The 14,684-nt window shown below is 48.4% G+C and overlaps 1 protein-coding gene across 1 annotated transcript in view; it reads right to left on the reverse strand.

Moving 5' to 3' along the window:
* Positions 1-5,627: 5,627 nt before the first annotated feature.
* The window catches only part of PDLIM1 (PDZ and LIM domain 1), a 32,162-nt gene continuing 23,105 nt past the window's right edge, over positions 5,628-14,684 (reverse strand). Inside the window, exons 5-7 of the mRNA XM_079794131.1 lie at positions 9,561-9,712; positions 6,780-6,897; positions 5,628-6,147 (exon numbers count right to left, since the gene is read on the reverse strand). Of these exons, the coding sequence (XP_079650257.1) occupies positions 5,961-6,147; positions 6,780-6,897; positions 9,561-9,712 (457 nt within the window). The 3' untranslated portion in view covers positions 5,628-5,960. The remainder of the gene's footprint in view (positions 6,148-6,779; positions 6,898-9,560; positions 9,713-14,684) is intronic.

Genomic DNA, 14,684 nt, shown 5'->3' on the forward strand with positions numbered 1-14,684 from the left:
AACACAAGTGATTGCTTAGGAAGAAAGCATCTTGGCCTGGCTTGGATCCATGGTAAACTCAGAATCCTGATGTTTTCAATTAATTTCTCCATCAAATTAACAAATTCTGATCTTTATAATCAAAATGGTTCTGGAAAATATAGGAGCAGATCTGAGGCAGCTTGGCTCTGGGATGAAAAGTAGGATCAAAAGTAGGATGAAAAGTAGGATCAGTGAAACGTTTTTTTAAGAAATAAAGAATACACTATAATCCTGTCTTTCAGGCCAAATTCAAGTTAATTTTAAAAGCTCTAAAGAGACATCCACTGAAAGAATGCTACCTCACCAAAAAGTCAACATGTAGTATAAAATCAAGCATCACCTTTTCCTCAAATTTCAATTAACTGGTCCATCCTGGCTGGCTTTTCATTTACTTACTTATTTAACCGTCAGGTCTTTCTTTAAAAACCTGATCTGCCAACTTAGTGTTTTCCACCAACACAGGGAGCAGAAACCCTCAGAGGCTCACGACCTTTTGCTTAGGTTGCTGCCTTTTTGGGAGCCTTAGTAGCAGCCACTGCTGTCTTTTCAGATGCTTGCTTAGCCTTTCTGGCTCCCTTGGCAGCCTTGACAGTTTGTTCTCGTTGAGCCTTCCTAACTTCAGGTTTCTGATTCCTGTTGGCCATTATATCAGCAAGAGCTGCACCAATGCCCAGCCAGCATGGCTCAGTGGTTGAGCGTCACGGTTCAATTCCCAGTCAGGGCACATGCCCGGGTTGTGGGCTCGATCCCAGTGGAGGGCGTGCAGGAGGCAGCCCATCAATGATTCTCTTTCACCATTGATGTTTCTCTCTCTCCCTCTCCCTTCCTCTCAAAAACAAACAAACAAACAAACAAACAAACAAAACAAAAAAAAAAACAGGGGAAACGCTTTTATATATTGAGAAGATGAAATAACTGAGTGTAGGTCCTAGGAGGAGAAGAGCAAAGAGAGAGAGAAGATGAGGTCAGATATCTGAAAGATTACAAGTCAGAAAGAAAACGCCCATATTGCTTTAGAAGAAAAGCTAAGAAAAATGAGTAGAAATTACTCAAAGCAAGTTTATATTTATTCTGATTTTTTTATTTTCAAAAAAAGTAAAATAAGATTTTTTGTTTGTTTTCTTTTCAAACTACAAGTATAGGTAAGGAAAGGAGGAGGAGAAAAGGTCTTGTTTCAATGAAGAAAAAACACCCAATCGAATTTCCAGGAAAGGTATCCGTTCAGGCCGAAAGTTCAGTTTTCATAGGGGAAGGCGCGCCATCTTGTGGAATTTTAGGATATTGCCATGACCAGAAAGCAGTGAGTTTGCATATGTTTTAAAATTCGACCATAATTCAGCTCAACTCCTTCATTTTATAGACAAATGTATAAGGAACGAGAAAGTTCCTTTTGGAGACGTGCACTTGTGAAGTAAGACTATTATGATAGTCAGGCTAAAACTGACTTCACCCTCTCTCTTCACTCATTTAGACTGAAGAAGGAGCCAAAAAAAAAAAAAAAAAAAAAGGAAAGAGAAAGTGAAGGGACCATCTGGAAAGCAAGACAATAATCAGAGCCATTGTGTGAGTCGAGTCCAGGTCCTTCCTGGGAAAGCACAACATGTTGTTAGAGCTGGCAGTGGGGTTAAATCATTACCGCCAGAGTGTTAACCCAGCATCCAATTAGAATTTTTTAAAATACATTTTTATTGATTTCAGAAGCATTGATAGGTTGCCTACTGCACGCCCCCTCCAGGGAATCAAGCCTGCAACCCAGGCATGTGCCCTGACTGGGAATTGAACCATAACCTCCTGGTTCATAAGTCGATGCACAACCACTGAGCCACGCTGGCCGGGTTCCAATTTGAATTTGTTTTAAGATAATCAGTCCTGAGACTGCAACCAAATTATTGACACAGTAAGCAAAGAGGAAGCAGTGATGGTTAAATATACATTTATACCCTGGTATTAAATATACACATTTATAACTGTTTCCTGGTATATCTTTCCTTAAAATATATACAAAAAATAATTAGTGAGCAATTAAAGAAATCTATGTTGTTGTTGTTTTTTTTAAGAGAAACCACACTTAATAAGATTTGCTCTAACAGGTACCAAGACAACTAAACCCATTAAAAGGTGCTATAATCGGTCTGATGGCACAAAATCATCACAGGCCTGGGCCCAGGGAGACGCAAGCTAGTGCATGTCTGCTCAAATACAATCTTACTAGGGGGCAAGTGCATCTTGTGTATATGCTTGTTTTATGCTCCAAAGGGATGAAGTGCTGTCTTTTCAATAATTTCCACATAAAATACTCTCAGCTAACACACAATTATTCTGTAAGAAAACGGTGCCCTGTAACTGTGAAAACGCATTAAAAACCTTCATGACATTGTTTAAACTTTTATAAGGCTGACTGGGGCTGGGAGGGTGTGATACTTGAGTCTGAAGAAGTGATGTTTGGAAGGCAACCTGCAAGGCCCACCACAGAGCTTCCCAGTTCCTCCAGTGCCTCCTGTATACCAGCACCTTCCATGGCTGCAACCCTGATGAAGGCAGGAGGGGAGCCACTAGAGTCCGGGGGAAGGCCAGCTGGGAGACCCTGGTTTACTCTGGGGTGCGGACCCTGGAGTGGGGTCAGGGGTGGGAGGATATTGGCTGGGAAGGGACATAAGCAAAGGCTACTATGGGATGATGGAAATGTTCTGTATCTTTTAAAAAAGATTTAAAAATTGATTTTTAGAGAGAAAAAGGGAGAGAAACATCGATGTGAGAGGGAAACATCGATCAACTGCCTCCTGCACGCCCCCTCCTGGGGATCAATCCCCAAACCTGACCAAGAATGGAACCCACAACCTTTTGGTACAAGAGGACAATACCCAACCAAATGAGCCACACTAGCCAGGGAGGAAATATTCTATATCTTGAGGTATACACAATAATCAAAACTAAAAAAAAAAAAAGGCTTATGAATTTTATTGTACATAATTATACTTGAATTAAAAAATAGATTGTGGTATATAGTCCCTACTGGTCAGCTGAATTGCAAGATTGTAGCCTAATTGCCCCTGAGTTGTGGCAACGTCGGTGTTGTGTTTTTTGTTTTTTTTTTAAATATATTTTATTGATTTTTTACAGAGAAGAAGGAGAGGGACAAAGAGCTAGAAACATCGATGAGAGAGAAACACCTACCAACTGCCTCCTGCACACCCCTTACCGGGGATGTGCCCGCAACCAAGGTACATGCCCTTGACCGGAATCGAACCTGGGACCCTTCAGTCCGCAGACCGACGCTCTATCCACTGAGCCAAACTGGCTTCGGCAGCAACATCGGTGTTGTAGAAAACTTGCCTCCAGCATGTGATGCACAGACCAGAAGCCCGGCATCACTTGGGAGCTTGAAGGAAATGCAGAGCCCCAGGCCTCACATAGGCCTGATGCTGAATCCGAATCTGCATCGCACAGTCTGCAGCGGAGTCCCATGCACGTTAACATGTAATAAAATGTAAGCATCGCACTTCCAGAGGGCTTGGCAAATTCCTTCTATAATCCTGCGAGGTAGGTATTCGTGTCTCCATTTGCAGGTAGGAATCTGAGACTCAAGAGAAATTCGGCCTGAGGTTACAGCCAGTAAGTGGGTTCAGTCTGACTCCAAAGCCAGTGTGCTTTTGTTTTGTTCTGTGTTTTGTTTTTTGTTGTTAATCCTCACCCGAGGATATTTTTCCATTGATTTTTTTAGAGAGCAGAAGGAAGAAGGAAAGACACAGAGAAAGAAACATCGATGTGAGTGAGACACATTGATTGGTTACCTCCAGATGCACACTGACCAGGGCCAGGGATCGAGCCTGCAGCTGAGGTACGTGCCCTTGACCAGAATCGAAACCACGACCCTTCAGCCCAAGGGCCGACGTTCTACCCACTGAGCCAAAGTGGCTCGGGCTCACACATTCCTTATAGCTTAAAGCCTTCTCAGCCTCCAGCAGCCTTGGCCTAGGCAAAGAATCGGAGGTTTACAAGATGCTGTAAGTCCACCTCATTCCTGCTTTTGCAGGAAATCCTGGAGTCTAAGGGTGACCTGCCCTTTGTGCAATCAGAGGCTCCTGTTCAGGGCCTGGGGTGAGGGTCAGGCGGTGTGTAACACAGTGAGCACAGCCTAGAGGTGGGAGGAAAGAGCTTGATTTGGTTTGAGCCCACATATCTCATCCCTGCGGTGCTTCTGGGTGCAGGTGGGGTGAAGGAAGGCTAAGGGCAATGGGAAAAATAGGGAATAGATCCTAATCATGGTCCCTAAAGATTATTAGGACTCTCATTTATCCTCCCAAATTAGATGTGTGTCCACAAGGGAAGAGAACGTTTAATTTTGGCAAATAGCCTATAAAAACTCTGGGTCTAAAAAATACGCTGCTTTCTCTCCCATGCCGCCATTCATGAAAGCCAGTCCTAATACTTCCAGTGAGATTAGAAAGCAGTGACTGGGTGTCCCCCTCACCAACCCTTTCCTCTCCCCCTTTAGGCCGTCACCCCACTGTCCCCACGTTCCTGAGCCCCTTCACCGTGGGGAAACTCAGCACAGCTCAGACGTCTGGGGAAAACCCAGCAGCAAAGGGCAGCATCGTGGAGGTCAAACTTAAATAATGCTCAGCCTTAGGGTCGACAGAGAAAAAAAGTGGAGAAGAAAATCCTTTTCAAAGGCCTGTTGCTTTGATTTCCTGAAGCTTCAGTCACGCTGTTTTATACGCAAAGGAAGGCGTCACCTGAGGCGAGGCGTCCCTGGCTTCGGCAGGGAGACACCTAGACACCCAGCAGCCAGGAGCAGCAGAAAGTGCCCAGGGAAGTTCCGCACCACGCAAACCAAGGCCCTGGGTGACAGCCACGGAAATGCCTCTGAGTGTGTGCGATGGAGAAGGACCAAGAGGAGGTCCTTGGGTTTGGCCGGAGAAATCAGCAGGAGCCTTCAAAACCCGCAGTCCTAGCGGAGGAGGGCAGAGCTGGAGGCCGGAGGGCGAGGCAGCGAGGAGAGACCTGGTGGACGCGTGGGAACAAGGAAGAAGAACGCGGTGCCTGGAGGGGAAGCAGAAAGCCAAGATGTCTTTGCTGGAGGTTAAGGCCATGTTGTCCAGGACAGCAGCTAGTGGCACATGCTGAAACGATAATACTTTGGATATACAGCACTAAAAAACGTATTATCACAATTAATTTACCTGCTTTTTTTTCCCCAATGTGACTACTAGAAAGTTTAAATTACGTCCGTGGCTTGCATCCCATTCCTATTGAACAGTGATGGAGCATTCCTTCATGGGCAATTCACCAAACATCTGTGGACTGTCTCCCTGCTCAGCGCTGAATAGTCAAAGCTGAGAGAGACCGAGGGTCAGCTCTTAGCAAGCTGCACGCCTTTCAGGAGACGAGTGGTTAGGGTCCCGTGTGATGCGTGCCAGAGAGGAGCGCCCTGGATACGGGGCACTGCAGAGCGGCATCCTAGGCCTGGTGGGCATCAGAGAAGCCCGTCTAAAGGAGGGATGCTGGGCTTAATCTTCAGACTACTGAATCTAACTAAACCGAGAAACGGAAGAAGAGGGCTCCCAGTCAAAGCCTGATCAAGCGATAAAGGACACCATACTGCCTTAGAGTCCATACATTTATTGAGTAAAAACAAAGCCAACAGCAGACATAGTTGATTCGGTTTGCTTCTGATTGGGCTGCTGTCCGTTTGCAGCGGAGACGAACCGAGGTGGAGAGAGGATGCTGGCAGGGGACACTGAACAGAACGCTCTTCCACGTACGTACGATAAAGGCAGCATCACCCGGCAGTGGGAGCCAGTTAGCACAGGCAGGGACGCTTAAGGAGCAGGGATCAAACCACAGGGAGCAGGGGCCTCCAAGAGAGGAGAGGGCGAGCATGGGACGAGGCGCAACAGGGCAGGTGGGAGAGTAGTGTTCGGTGCAGATCTGCTGGCTCACTTGGGGAACACAGTGACCACGTCGTAGCCTTCCGGTGGGGTGACCCGCTCTCGGGCGTGCTTTTCACAGTAGATCTGATCTTCCACAAAGAAATGGCCCTTCTGTTTCAGATTTGTGCCGCAGTCGGTGCACACGTAACACTCAGGGTGGCGGTGGTGGTCCCGCAGCTTCACGAACACGCCGCTGCGGGAGGCGGGGAGGAAGCGGCTCCGTTAGTGACAAGCACAGAAAGGTGGCCCCAGGGCCAGGAGCTCCCCCAAAAGGCCCATCAAAAGGCAGATCAGGCCCCCCATTCCTGGGGTCCAGAGACATTACTCCTGAAAGTCTCTCCCATGTCAATAGCGTGGCCCTGCTTCTTCTGTTTTTGGTTTTGTTTTGTTTTGAAATATATTTTTATTGATTTCAGAGAGAAAGGGAGAGGGAGATAGAAACATCAATGATGAGAGAAGATCATTGATCAGCTGCCTCCTGCACACCCCCTCCTGGGGATCGAGCCTGCAACCCGGGCATGTGCCCTTGACCAGAATCGAACCTGGGACCCTTCAGTCTGCAGGCCAACGCTCTATCCACTGAGCCAAACCAGCCAGGGCTTCTTCTGGTTTTCTATGTTCACACCCTAAGGGTTCTCTGGCCGAGGAAAACCGTCGGCACCTGGCTCCGGGGCACAGAACCTACCTGGCCGCTCTGCTCCGAATTCCAGGTGGGGTTTCTTTTCTTCCCATCACACCCAACATGTGCAACGTCCAGCACTTTCCACACTGCCCCGGCTCACCCAACGTGGAGGGCCCCCAACGCCGGGGAAGGCAGGTACTCACACGATGCCGGTGCCGCATTTGTCACACACGGGCAACTTCTGGGCATTTCCGATCGACGCAGCCACCTTGGTGACCGGAGCTTTAACGCTTCTGAATCCTGAGGGCTTGTTGGGATCCCCTAAAATGAGGAACACACTTTGATTGGTCCGGAAGGGCAGGACTGCATAAGCATCCCTCAGTTCTTTCAGAGCCATTTATATGTGTGTCCCAGCAAGGTCATGGGCAATGGAGTCCAGCAGACCTGACTGTGATCCTGGGTGAGGCACTTAATTTCTCTGGTTCCCATTTCCTTTTCTATAAAACAGATTCCTTTTGTTGTTTTCCTTCACAGTGTCACAAAAAGATTTTAAAATGCACATAAAGCCCTCCCACAGTACCTGGCACGTGGTCAGCCCTCAAAATACACATCACATTCTGATTCAATACATGTAAACAGTGATAAGAGTACTTAAAAATGCCTTAGAAACAATAAATTAAAAAAAATATTATCTGGCCCTGACCGGTTTGGCTCAGTGGATAGAGCGTCGGCCTGCGGACTCAAGGGTCCCAGGTTCGATTCCGGTCAGGGGTATGTACCTTGGTTGCGGGCACATCCCCGGTGGGGGGTGTGCAGGAGGCAGCTGATCGATGTTTCTCTCTCATCGATGTTTCTAACTCTATCCCTCTCCCTTCCTCTCTGTAAAAAAATCAATAAAATATATATTTTTAAAAATAGAGTAATTAACAGGCTTTATTTAAAAAATATATTATCTGATCATCCAAAGACTGTATTTAGAGGGTGAAAAATCCAGTTCACCAGAACGAACACGAGAGCTGCGCTCAATACAAGCAGCCAGAGGAAAGCGCTGCTCCCGAGCACAGCCAGCAGCTTCCTGAAGTCGGCTTCGTGCACAGAACACAACCGTAGCTGCCGGGTGCCGACCGGGCCACCGCCCCGTTCACTGCGTCTTCAGAGCTCCATGTCACGGCAGCTATTAACAACGGTACGCTCCCAATTTTACTATTATTGCCACATATTTGGCTGGCTATGTTTCCACGTCCCTTATTTCTCTACTGTGCTGTGGCCTAGTTGTATTGTTATGCTCACTGGCTATACACACGTCTCTGTCCAGACTGCAAATTAATAGGTCACTAGAACCCCGTTTTATGTATTTTTCAATATCCCACGGAGCCTAGTGTGGGGCTTAGCAAATAACAGAGGCTCAGTAAGTACCTGGGAATGAAAGGTGAAATGTCATGGCAAATGCATGATGGTCTCTACCTTAGTCCAACATGTTTTAACTCAAGAAGCTAGAGGATAGAAGGAAGTGGGGGGCGGGCACCAGAGCCTCCTACTAGACAGAGAGTCCACATGCCTTTGTGCAATAAGAAGTAAATTCAAAATTGGGCACAAGCTGGAGCAGTTGGATAAATCCATCCCGGCTGCAGCTTGTTCGGCTCTGCAGCGCCACCTGCTGATGCGATTTTCTTCTCTCTCTTATTCAGCCAACACTGCAGACGCAAGTTCATTTTACCACCCTCTCAACCGACTTACAGTAAAAATACCAGCTCCCTTAGCACTCTGGGCAACTACCAACATTCCCAAAATTTCATTCTTTCAGGGAACCTTGAATATCAAAGTTTTCTGGAGAAACAAACAAAAATGAGTTGAATAAAGCACAGCTTTCTTTTTATCCATCTCACTGCTTAACATGGCTCCACATGGTCTAATAAAATCAAATTCCTGGTCCTTAACATAGCACCTGGTGATCTCCATGATCTGACTCCAGACCATCTGAGGATTCTCCTGGAACCCCGGGCATCAGCCATTATGAGCCTCGATACTTAATGAGCAGGTCCAGGTTTCTTATCTCAGAACCTCTGTGATTTCGCTGTGTTTTCTCAACCCATGATGTCTCCTTACAAATTTTCTCCTTTAATGGACAAATAAGTAGATAAACAAGAGTTGGTATACACATATCATACTGTTCAGCCTTAAAAAGCAAGGACCTTCTGGCCCAGCCAGCCTGGCTCAGTGGTTGAGCATCAACCTATGAACCAGGAGGTCACAGTTCAATTCCCAGTCAGGGCACCGGCCTGGGTTGTGGGCTCCATCCCCAGGAGGGGGCATGCTGTTTCTATCTCTTTTTCCCTCTCCCTTCCTCTCTGAAATCAATAAAAATATACTTTTTAAAAAGAATAATAATAATAAAAAGAAAAGAAAGGTCCTTCTAACACAAGCTGCAACATGAATGAACCTTGAGGACATTATGCTAAGTCAGTGGTTCTCAACCTTTCTAATGCCGCGACCCTTTAATAGTTCCTCATGTTGTGGTGACCCCCAACCATAAAATTATTTTCGTTGCTATTTCATAACTGTAATTTTGCTACTATTATGAATCGTAATGAAAATATCTGTGTTTTCCGATGGTCTTAGGCTCTACAGCAGCGGTTCTCAACCTGTGGATCGCGACCCAGAGGTTGAGAACCGCTAGCAGGGTCGCCTAAGACAGTGGTCGGCAAACTGACTCCTAATGCTCCTGTGACAGGACACAGCTGGGCTAGGTGTGGTGGGAGCTCATTCATATTCATTCTCTCTCTTTCTCTCTCTCTCTCTCTCCCTCCCTCCCTCCCTCTTTCAGCTTTTAGGATCTTAAAAGTCACGCCTTGCAAAGCACACTGCACTCTTTCCACAGTGGGCGGGGGCACCCTGCAGTCGCCTTTGTTTGCACAATGGCTGGATGGCTGGCCCTCACCCTGGGCCTTGAACAAGAGCCTCTGGCCACCCGCAGAGCTGATTACCTTTCTCCTCCGATTCCAGGATTTCCTGCAACACCAGGAATGAAGTGGACTGTTTCGGGGGCTCATTTAACTCCTGTTTCTCCTGAAGCATCTTGTAAACTTCGGATTCTTTGTCGATGACGAGTCCACTTGGAGACTGAGCATGCTCTAAGCTGTAAAGAATGTTTGGAAATTCATTAAGACATGTCAGAAGTTAAAAAAAACAACAACTCACCAGGCACCCCCTTCCAAGGAAGGACACCCCCCCGAACCAAAGGGTGGGGGGACCCCATCCTGATCGAAGAAGGCCTCCTGCCGATACTGCGAGGTGCCCGGAGCCAGAGCTGGCTGCTGCTTCAATGCCGCCAGAAGCTATTTTTCAAAAGAGTTTTAGTCACTCAATTACATGTTGGCCTAATCCCACGGAATGGGAATGTTTTGCTTCTCTCTAAATTACATAAACAACATTATGCCAAAAGAAAATTTAGAAACGGGAAAATGTCAACCACAACCTGACCACTGAAACCCCAGCGGGGTCCCTGGGCACAGGCCCCGTGTTCCCTCACACAGCAGAAATGGCAGTGCCCGGACTCCCAAGGACAGCAGCCGGCTTGCTGCCCTCTGAACCCTCGTCATTCTCCTGCAAGGGGCTCTGGTCTCCTGGCCCACAGCCCAGGGCGGCAGCATCTGCCCCGCCCCGCCCCGCCCCGCCCCGCCCACAGGGCTGGCCCTGAGGACGAAACACCCAAGGGCTTTGTAAACTGTCAAGTTCTGTTCTGCTGCAAGGAGGCGCAGAGGCCTCAGCAAAGGCCCAGGGACGGAGCAAGCCAGCCTTGCCTCCCACACCTTCCCGGCCTTCCTGGGTTCCCCAGACAGGAGGAGACAGGCGGGGCTGGGGGCTCCTTCCCCCCCGGGCCCATTTTCCAGGGAGGAGCCTCCGAGGAAGGAGACGGGGAGACTCCGTCCCCTTTACCTGACATCTGTCCTGATCCCAGGCTTCCCAGCACCCCCACCCCCACCCCCACCGCATGGCCAAGCCACACCATCGCACAGCAGCACAATGGACCCGCCTTGCAACTTGTCCCTCGTCTTGTGTTCAACCAGAAACCAGTGGTATTTTATTTATTTTTTATATATTTTGTTGATTTTTTACAGAGAGGAAGAGAGAGGGATAGAGAGTTAGAAACATCGATGAGGGAGAAACATAGATCAGCTGCCTCCTGCACACCCCCTACTGGGGATGTGCCCGAAACCAAGGTACATGCCCTTGACCGGAATCAAACCTGGGACCCTTCAGTCCCCAGGCCGACGCTCTATCCCGTGAGCCAAACTGGCCAGGGCCACAGTGGTATTTTAAATGATTTTTAAAAAATTGATTTCAGAGAGGAAGGGAGAGAGAGATAGAAACATCAATGATGAGAGAGAATCATCGATTGGCTGCCTCCTGCACACCCCTTACTGAGGATCAAGCCTGCAACCCAGGCATGTGCCCTGACGGGGAATCGAACCGTGGCCTCCTGGTTCATAGGTCGACGCTCAACCACTGAGCCACACCAGTGTTCTCATCCGACTTAGGACCAAATAGGTAGCTTTAATAACAAAACACAAATTTAATCAAATTCATCTCCTTTGGAGTAAATGTTCGCTACAACGTAGAAAGGCCCTCAAAGATGTGGCTCTGCTTTCCTCGCTAAACACATCGCCGCCACCGCTGCTCACCGGCCCAGGTCGGACCGGCTCCAAGCTGCTCTGGAACCCAGCAGCCTCAGAGCCTTTGCCCTCCCTGCTCCCTCGGCTCCCACACTTCATCCAGGTCTCTGCTCAGATGTCAGTCTTCAGACACTTACAGCCCACCCCCCACCCCAGTACTCTACCCCTTACTCCTCCGCATCTTCCTCCATGTCTTCTCCTCTCTCCCCTGGGTTGTCTGCCTCTTTCTTGTCTGCTTCCCCTAGAAGGCAAGGCCCCTGGGGGCAGGGCCTTGGTCTGTCGGTTCACCACTGTGTTCCTGGCACTGGATCCGTGCCTGGCACAGCGTCTGGGCTCAGCAGGTATTAGGGAAGTGAATGAAAACTGCCACGTGGGTCTGAGTCCCTCTCTCCTCCTTCCTGCGCCCTCTCCCAGCTCCTGCAGGCTCACAGGGGATCCTCTAGGGCCGTGGTCGGCAAACTCATTCGTCAACAGAGCCAAATATCAACGGTACAACGATTGAAATTTCTTTTGAGAGCCAAATTTCTTAAACTTAAACTTCTAACGCCACTTCTTCAAAATAGACTCGCCCAGGCCGTGGTATTTTGTGGAAGAGCCACACTCAAGGGGCCAAAGAGCCGCAGTTTGCCGACCACGGGTCTAGGACAAGGGGACCTCCCAGGGCGGGGCCAGGGAAAGGGGCAGCCCAGCCGCCCGGGCCCAGATCACCTCCTGCCTCTCAGCCGCAGATGCTAACTCCCGGGGTAGAGGGACAGTGTGCCCAGGGCGCCGGGAGCAAACACCAGAAGGTGGTGCAATCTACCCACGCGACAAGGATGCACGCAGCTGTAGTGTGTGAGTAACGAACAACACGCCACCCAGCCCGCCAGGCTGCCTCCCAGGTAAGGATGCCGGCAGGTGCAGGCAGTGGCTCCAACAGTTCCTCCGCGAATCTAACCACCTTGTCCTTAGGGCTCAGGCCATGGTTACACGTGCAAATGAATTACAGTGATGATGTTCTACTCACTCATTTCCTCCCCATGGAGTAGTTATTTCTGATAGATCCTCCCTTCCCCCAGCTGATGGACGGAGTATGACGTAACCTGTACCTGCAGCACAGACATTCCTGAGCACCTAACCAGGCACCTTATATGGACTGTACATTGAACCACCAATCAGCACCTGCCAAATACCCTAAGCCCCTGATTCCTAAGTCCCTAGGTGCCTAATCATGTGCCTTATATGAAACCACCAATCAGCGTGTGCTGAGTGCCCTAAGCCCCCGTCCTCCCCTCAAAGGGCGTGTTCACCCCGGCATGCGTGCTCTTTCTCCTTGGAAGGTAGCCTGGCAGGGGTCTTCTTCTCAATAAAGCCTGTGTCCTGGTCTCCTGGTCTCCGGCCCTCTGTTTCATCTTTCAATTTCGCATTCCATTTTAAAAAGGAAACGGAGGTCTATGTTTCCTGGGCCATTCTCCCCAGGTTACCGCCCCCCTCCCTCGCTTATCCGTCCGCCTCCTGGGGCACCGGCTAAGCTCATGTCCGGCTGGAAGCAGCGTCACTTGCACCAGTGGAACCCGGGGTTTCCGCTTTGACTACAGTCAGGCTCTCACGCTAGAGGACGAAGCCCTCAAGCAATGACATGTGCTTTGCTGATGCCAGGCAAGGTCAAAGTTCAAGAAGAAAGACTCCTCAGCTGGTCACGCCTGCCGGCTGCAATGGTCCCCGCCTTTGTCTGTCTGTCCCTCCCGCCCGCAGGGAACTGTGGGAGCCTCCGGGCTGGCCAAGCGCCCGCTTGAAGAATTAGTTTTAACCAGGAGCCACGTCCCCTCCGGCCCACCTCCTCAGCACCGAGGTTCCAGTTCTACGCCTCACTCTTCCTTTGGGTCCTGAGGGCTGAGCCTGCCCTATAATAAATGTATTGTATTATTTTTGGTGAATCTTTTTTCTCTTACACTTGGAACTATTTTAGATCAGACCATGGAATGTGCTTAGGGAGAATTTTCCCCCTTCTTGGGTGTATGTTGTTATGTCTGGAAGCCGTCGAGGGAACGCTAAAAACGACAGAACCCGAACCACAAGGTCATCACATACTCTTCCAGCAAATAGTCCTGCAAAGTATTCCCAGGATTAAGAAAGGGAAAACAATCTACAGTTTTTCTCAAATAACGGTCATATGTTTCTACCGCTTGACAATTTATAAAGCACTTGCAATATCCTTTGCCTTATTGGAAGCACTGACATACAGCTAGTTCAGAAACAGCATCCTAAGACACAAAGTCTAAGTCTTAGACATCAGACTAGGAGATATTCATAAATGACTCCACATTTCTTAAAAAAATAATTCTAGGACAAAAATACACATTAGAAATGTAGCAAAAAAAAAAAAAAAAAAAGCACCGTCACTTTTATATATAGTAACAGCATTGAAGGAAAGAATTCTATAGCGATAAGGTTTCAAAAAATATCCTATGCATGACTGAGTCACCAGGAGGAAAGAAAACTTGTAAGGGTGGGATGCCAAGAGTCACCACATTCTTCTAAACCCAATCTTCCCAAATGTTGTAGCAAAATGTAAGAGTTTAATAACTTCAACTTCTTCGGAGTAACTACACATTACAGCTGTGTTTCCTAGCCCTTGTTTCTTCCTGAGTCATATTTGGTGCTGAGTCATATTTGGTGCATTTGGTTACCTACATGTTTAATATTTTCTCCTCCTCTTTTAGGCCCTGGCCATAGGGCCTGTCTCCCCAGGGGCCTCACAGACAGGCCACGCCCAGCCTGTGGAGGTGGCGGACACAGCCAGGCATGTAAGGATGCCAGTGGTATTTAGAATGTAAGAAGAAACTCCCTTGCGCTGGCTTCCAGAGGAAGATTTCAGAGGCCTCGCCGACAGCCTTTCGTGACACACAGGCCTGCTCCCGCCACAGGCGCAGCTGGGGTGAAGGTCAGAATGTCAAGGGGGGACAGAGAACAGCGTGGCTCTGGGAGCTTGATCAGCACTGCAGAAATACAAGTAAATGGAAAGGCATCCAGGTTCTTGGATAGGGAAAGTTAATGTTATTAAAATGTCCAATAAAATATCCATACTGCCCAGCCGGTGTTGCTCTGTGGTTGAGCACTGACCCATGAACCAAGAAAGAGGTCCACAGTTCAATTCCTGGTCAGGGCATGTGCCTGGGGTTTCGGGCTCAATCCCCAGGAGGGGGCATGCAGGAGGCAGCTGATCAATGTTTACCTCCCTCTTCCTTCCCCTCTCTCTAATAAAAACATGTTTTTTAAATGGTTTAGATCAGTGGTCGGCAAACTCATTAGTCAACAGAGCCAAATATCAACAGTACAACGATTGAAATTTCTTTTGAGAGCCAAATTTTTTAAACTTAAACTATATAGGTAGGTACATTGTTATTAATTTAATTAGGGTACTCCTAAGCTGGCCTTTGCTAAAAACTCAAGGGG

The sequence above is a fragment of the Cnephaeus nilssonii genome (genome assembly GCF_951640355.1).
Source record: "Cnephaeus nilssonii genome assembly, chromosome: 16".
In the NCBI taxonomy this organism is placed as follows: Eukaryota; Metazoa; Chordata; class Mammalia; order Chiroptera; family Vespertilionidae; genus Cnephaeus; species Cnephaeus nilssonii.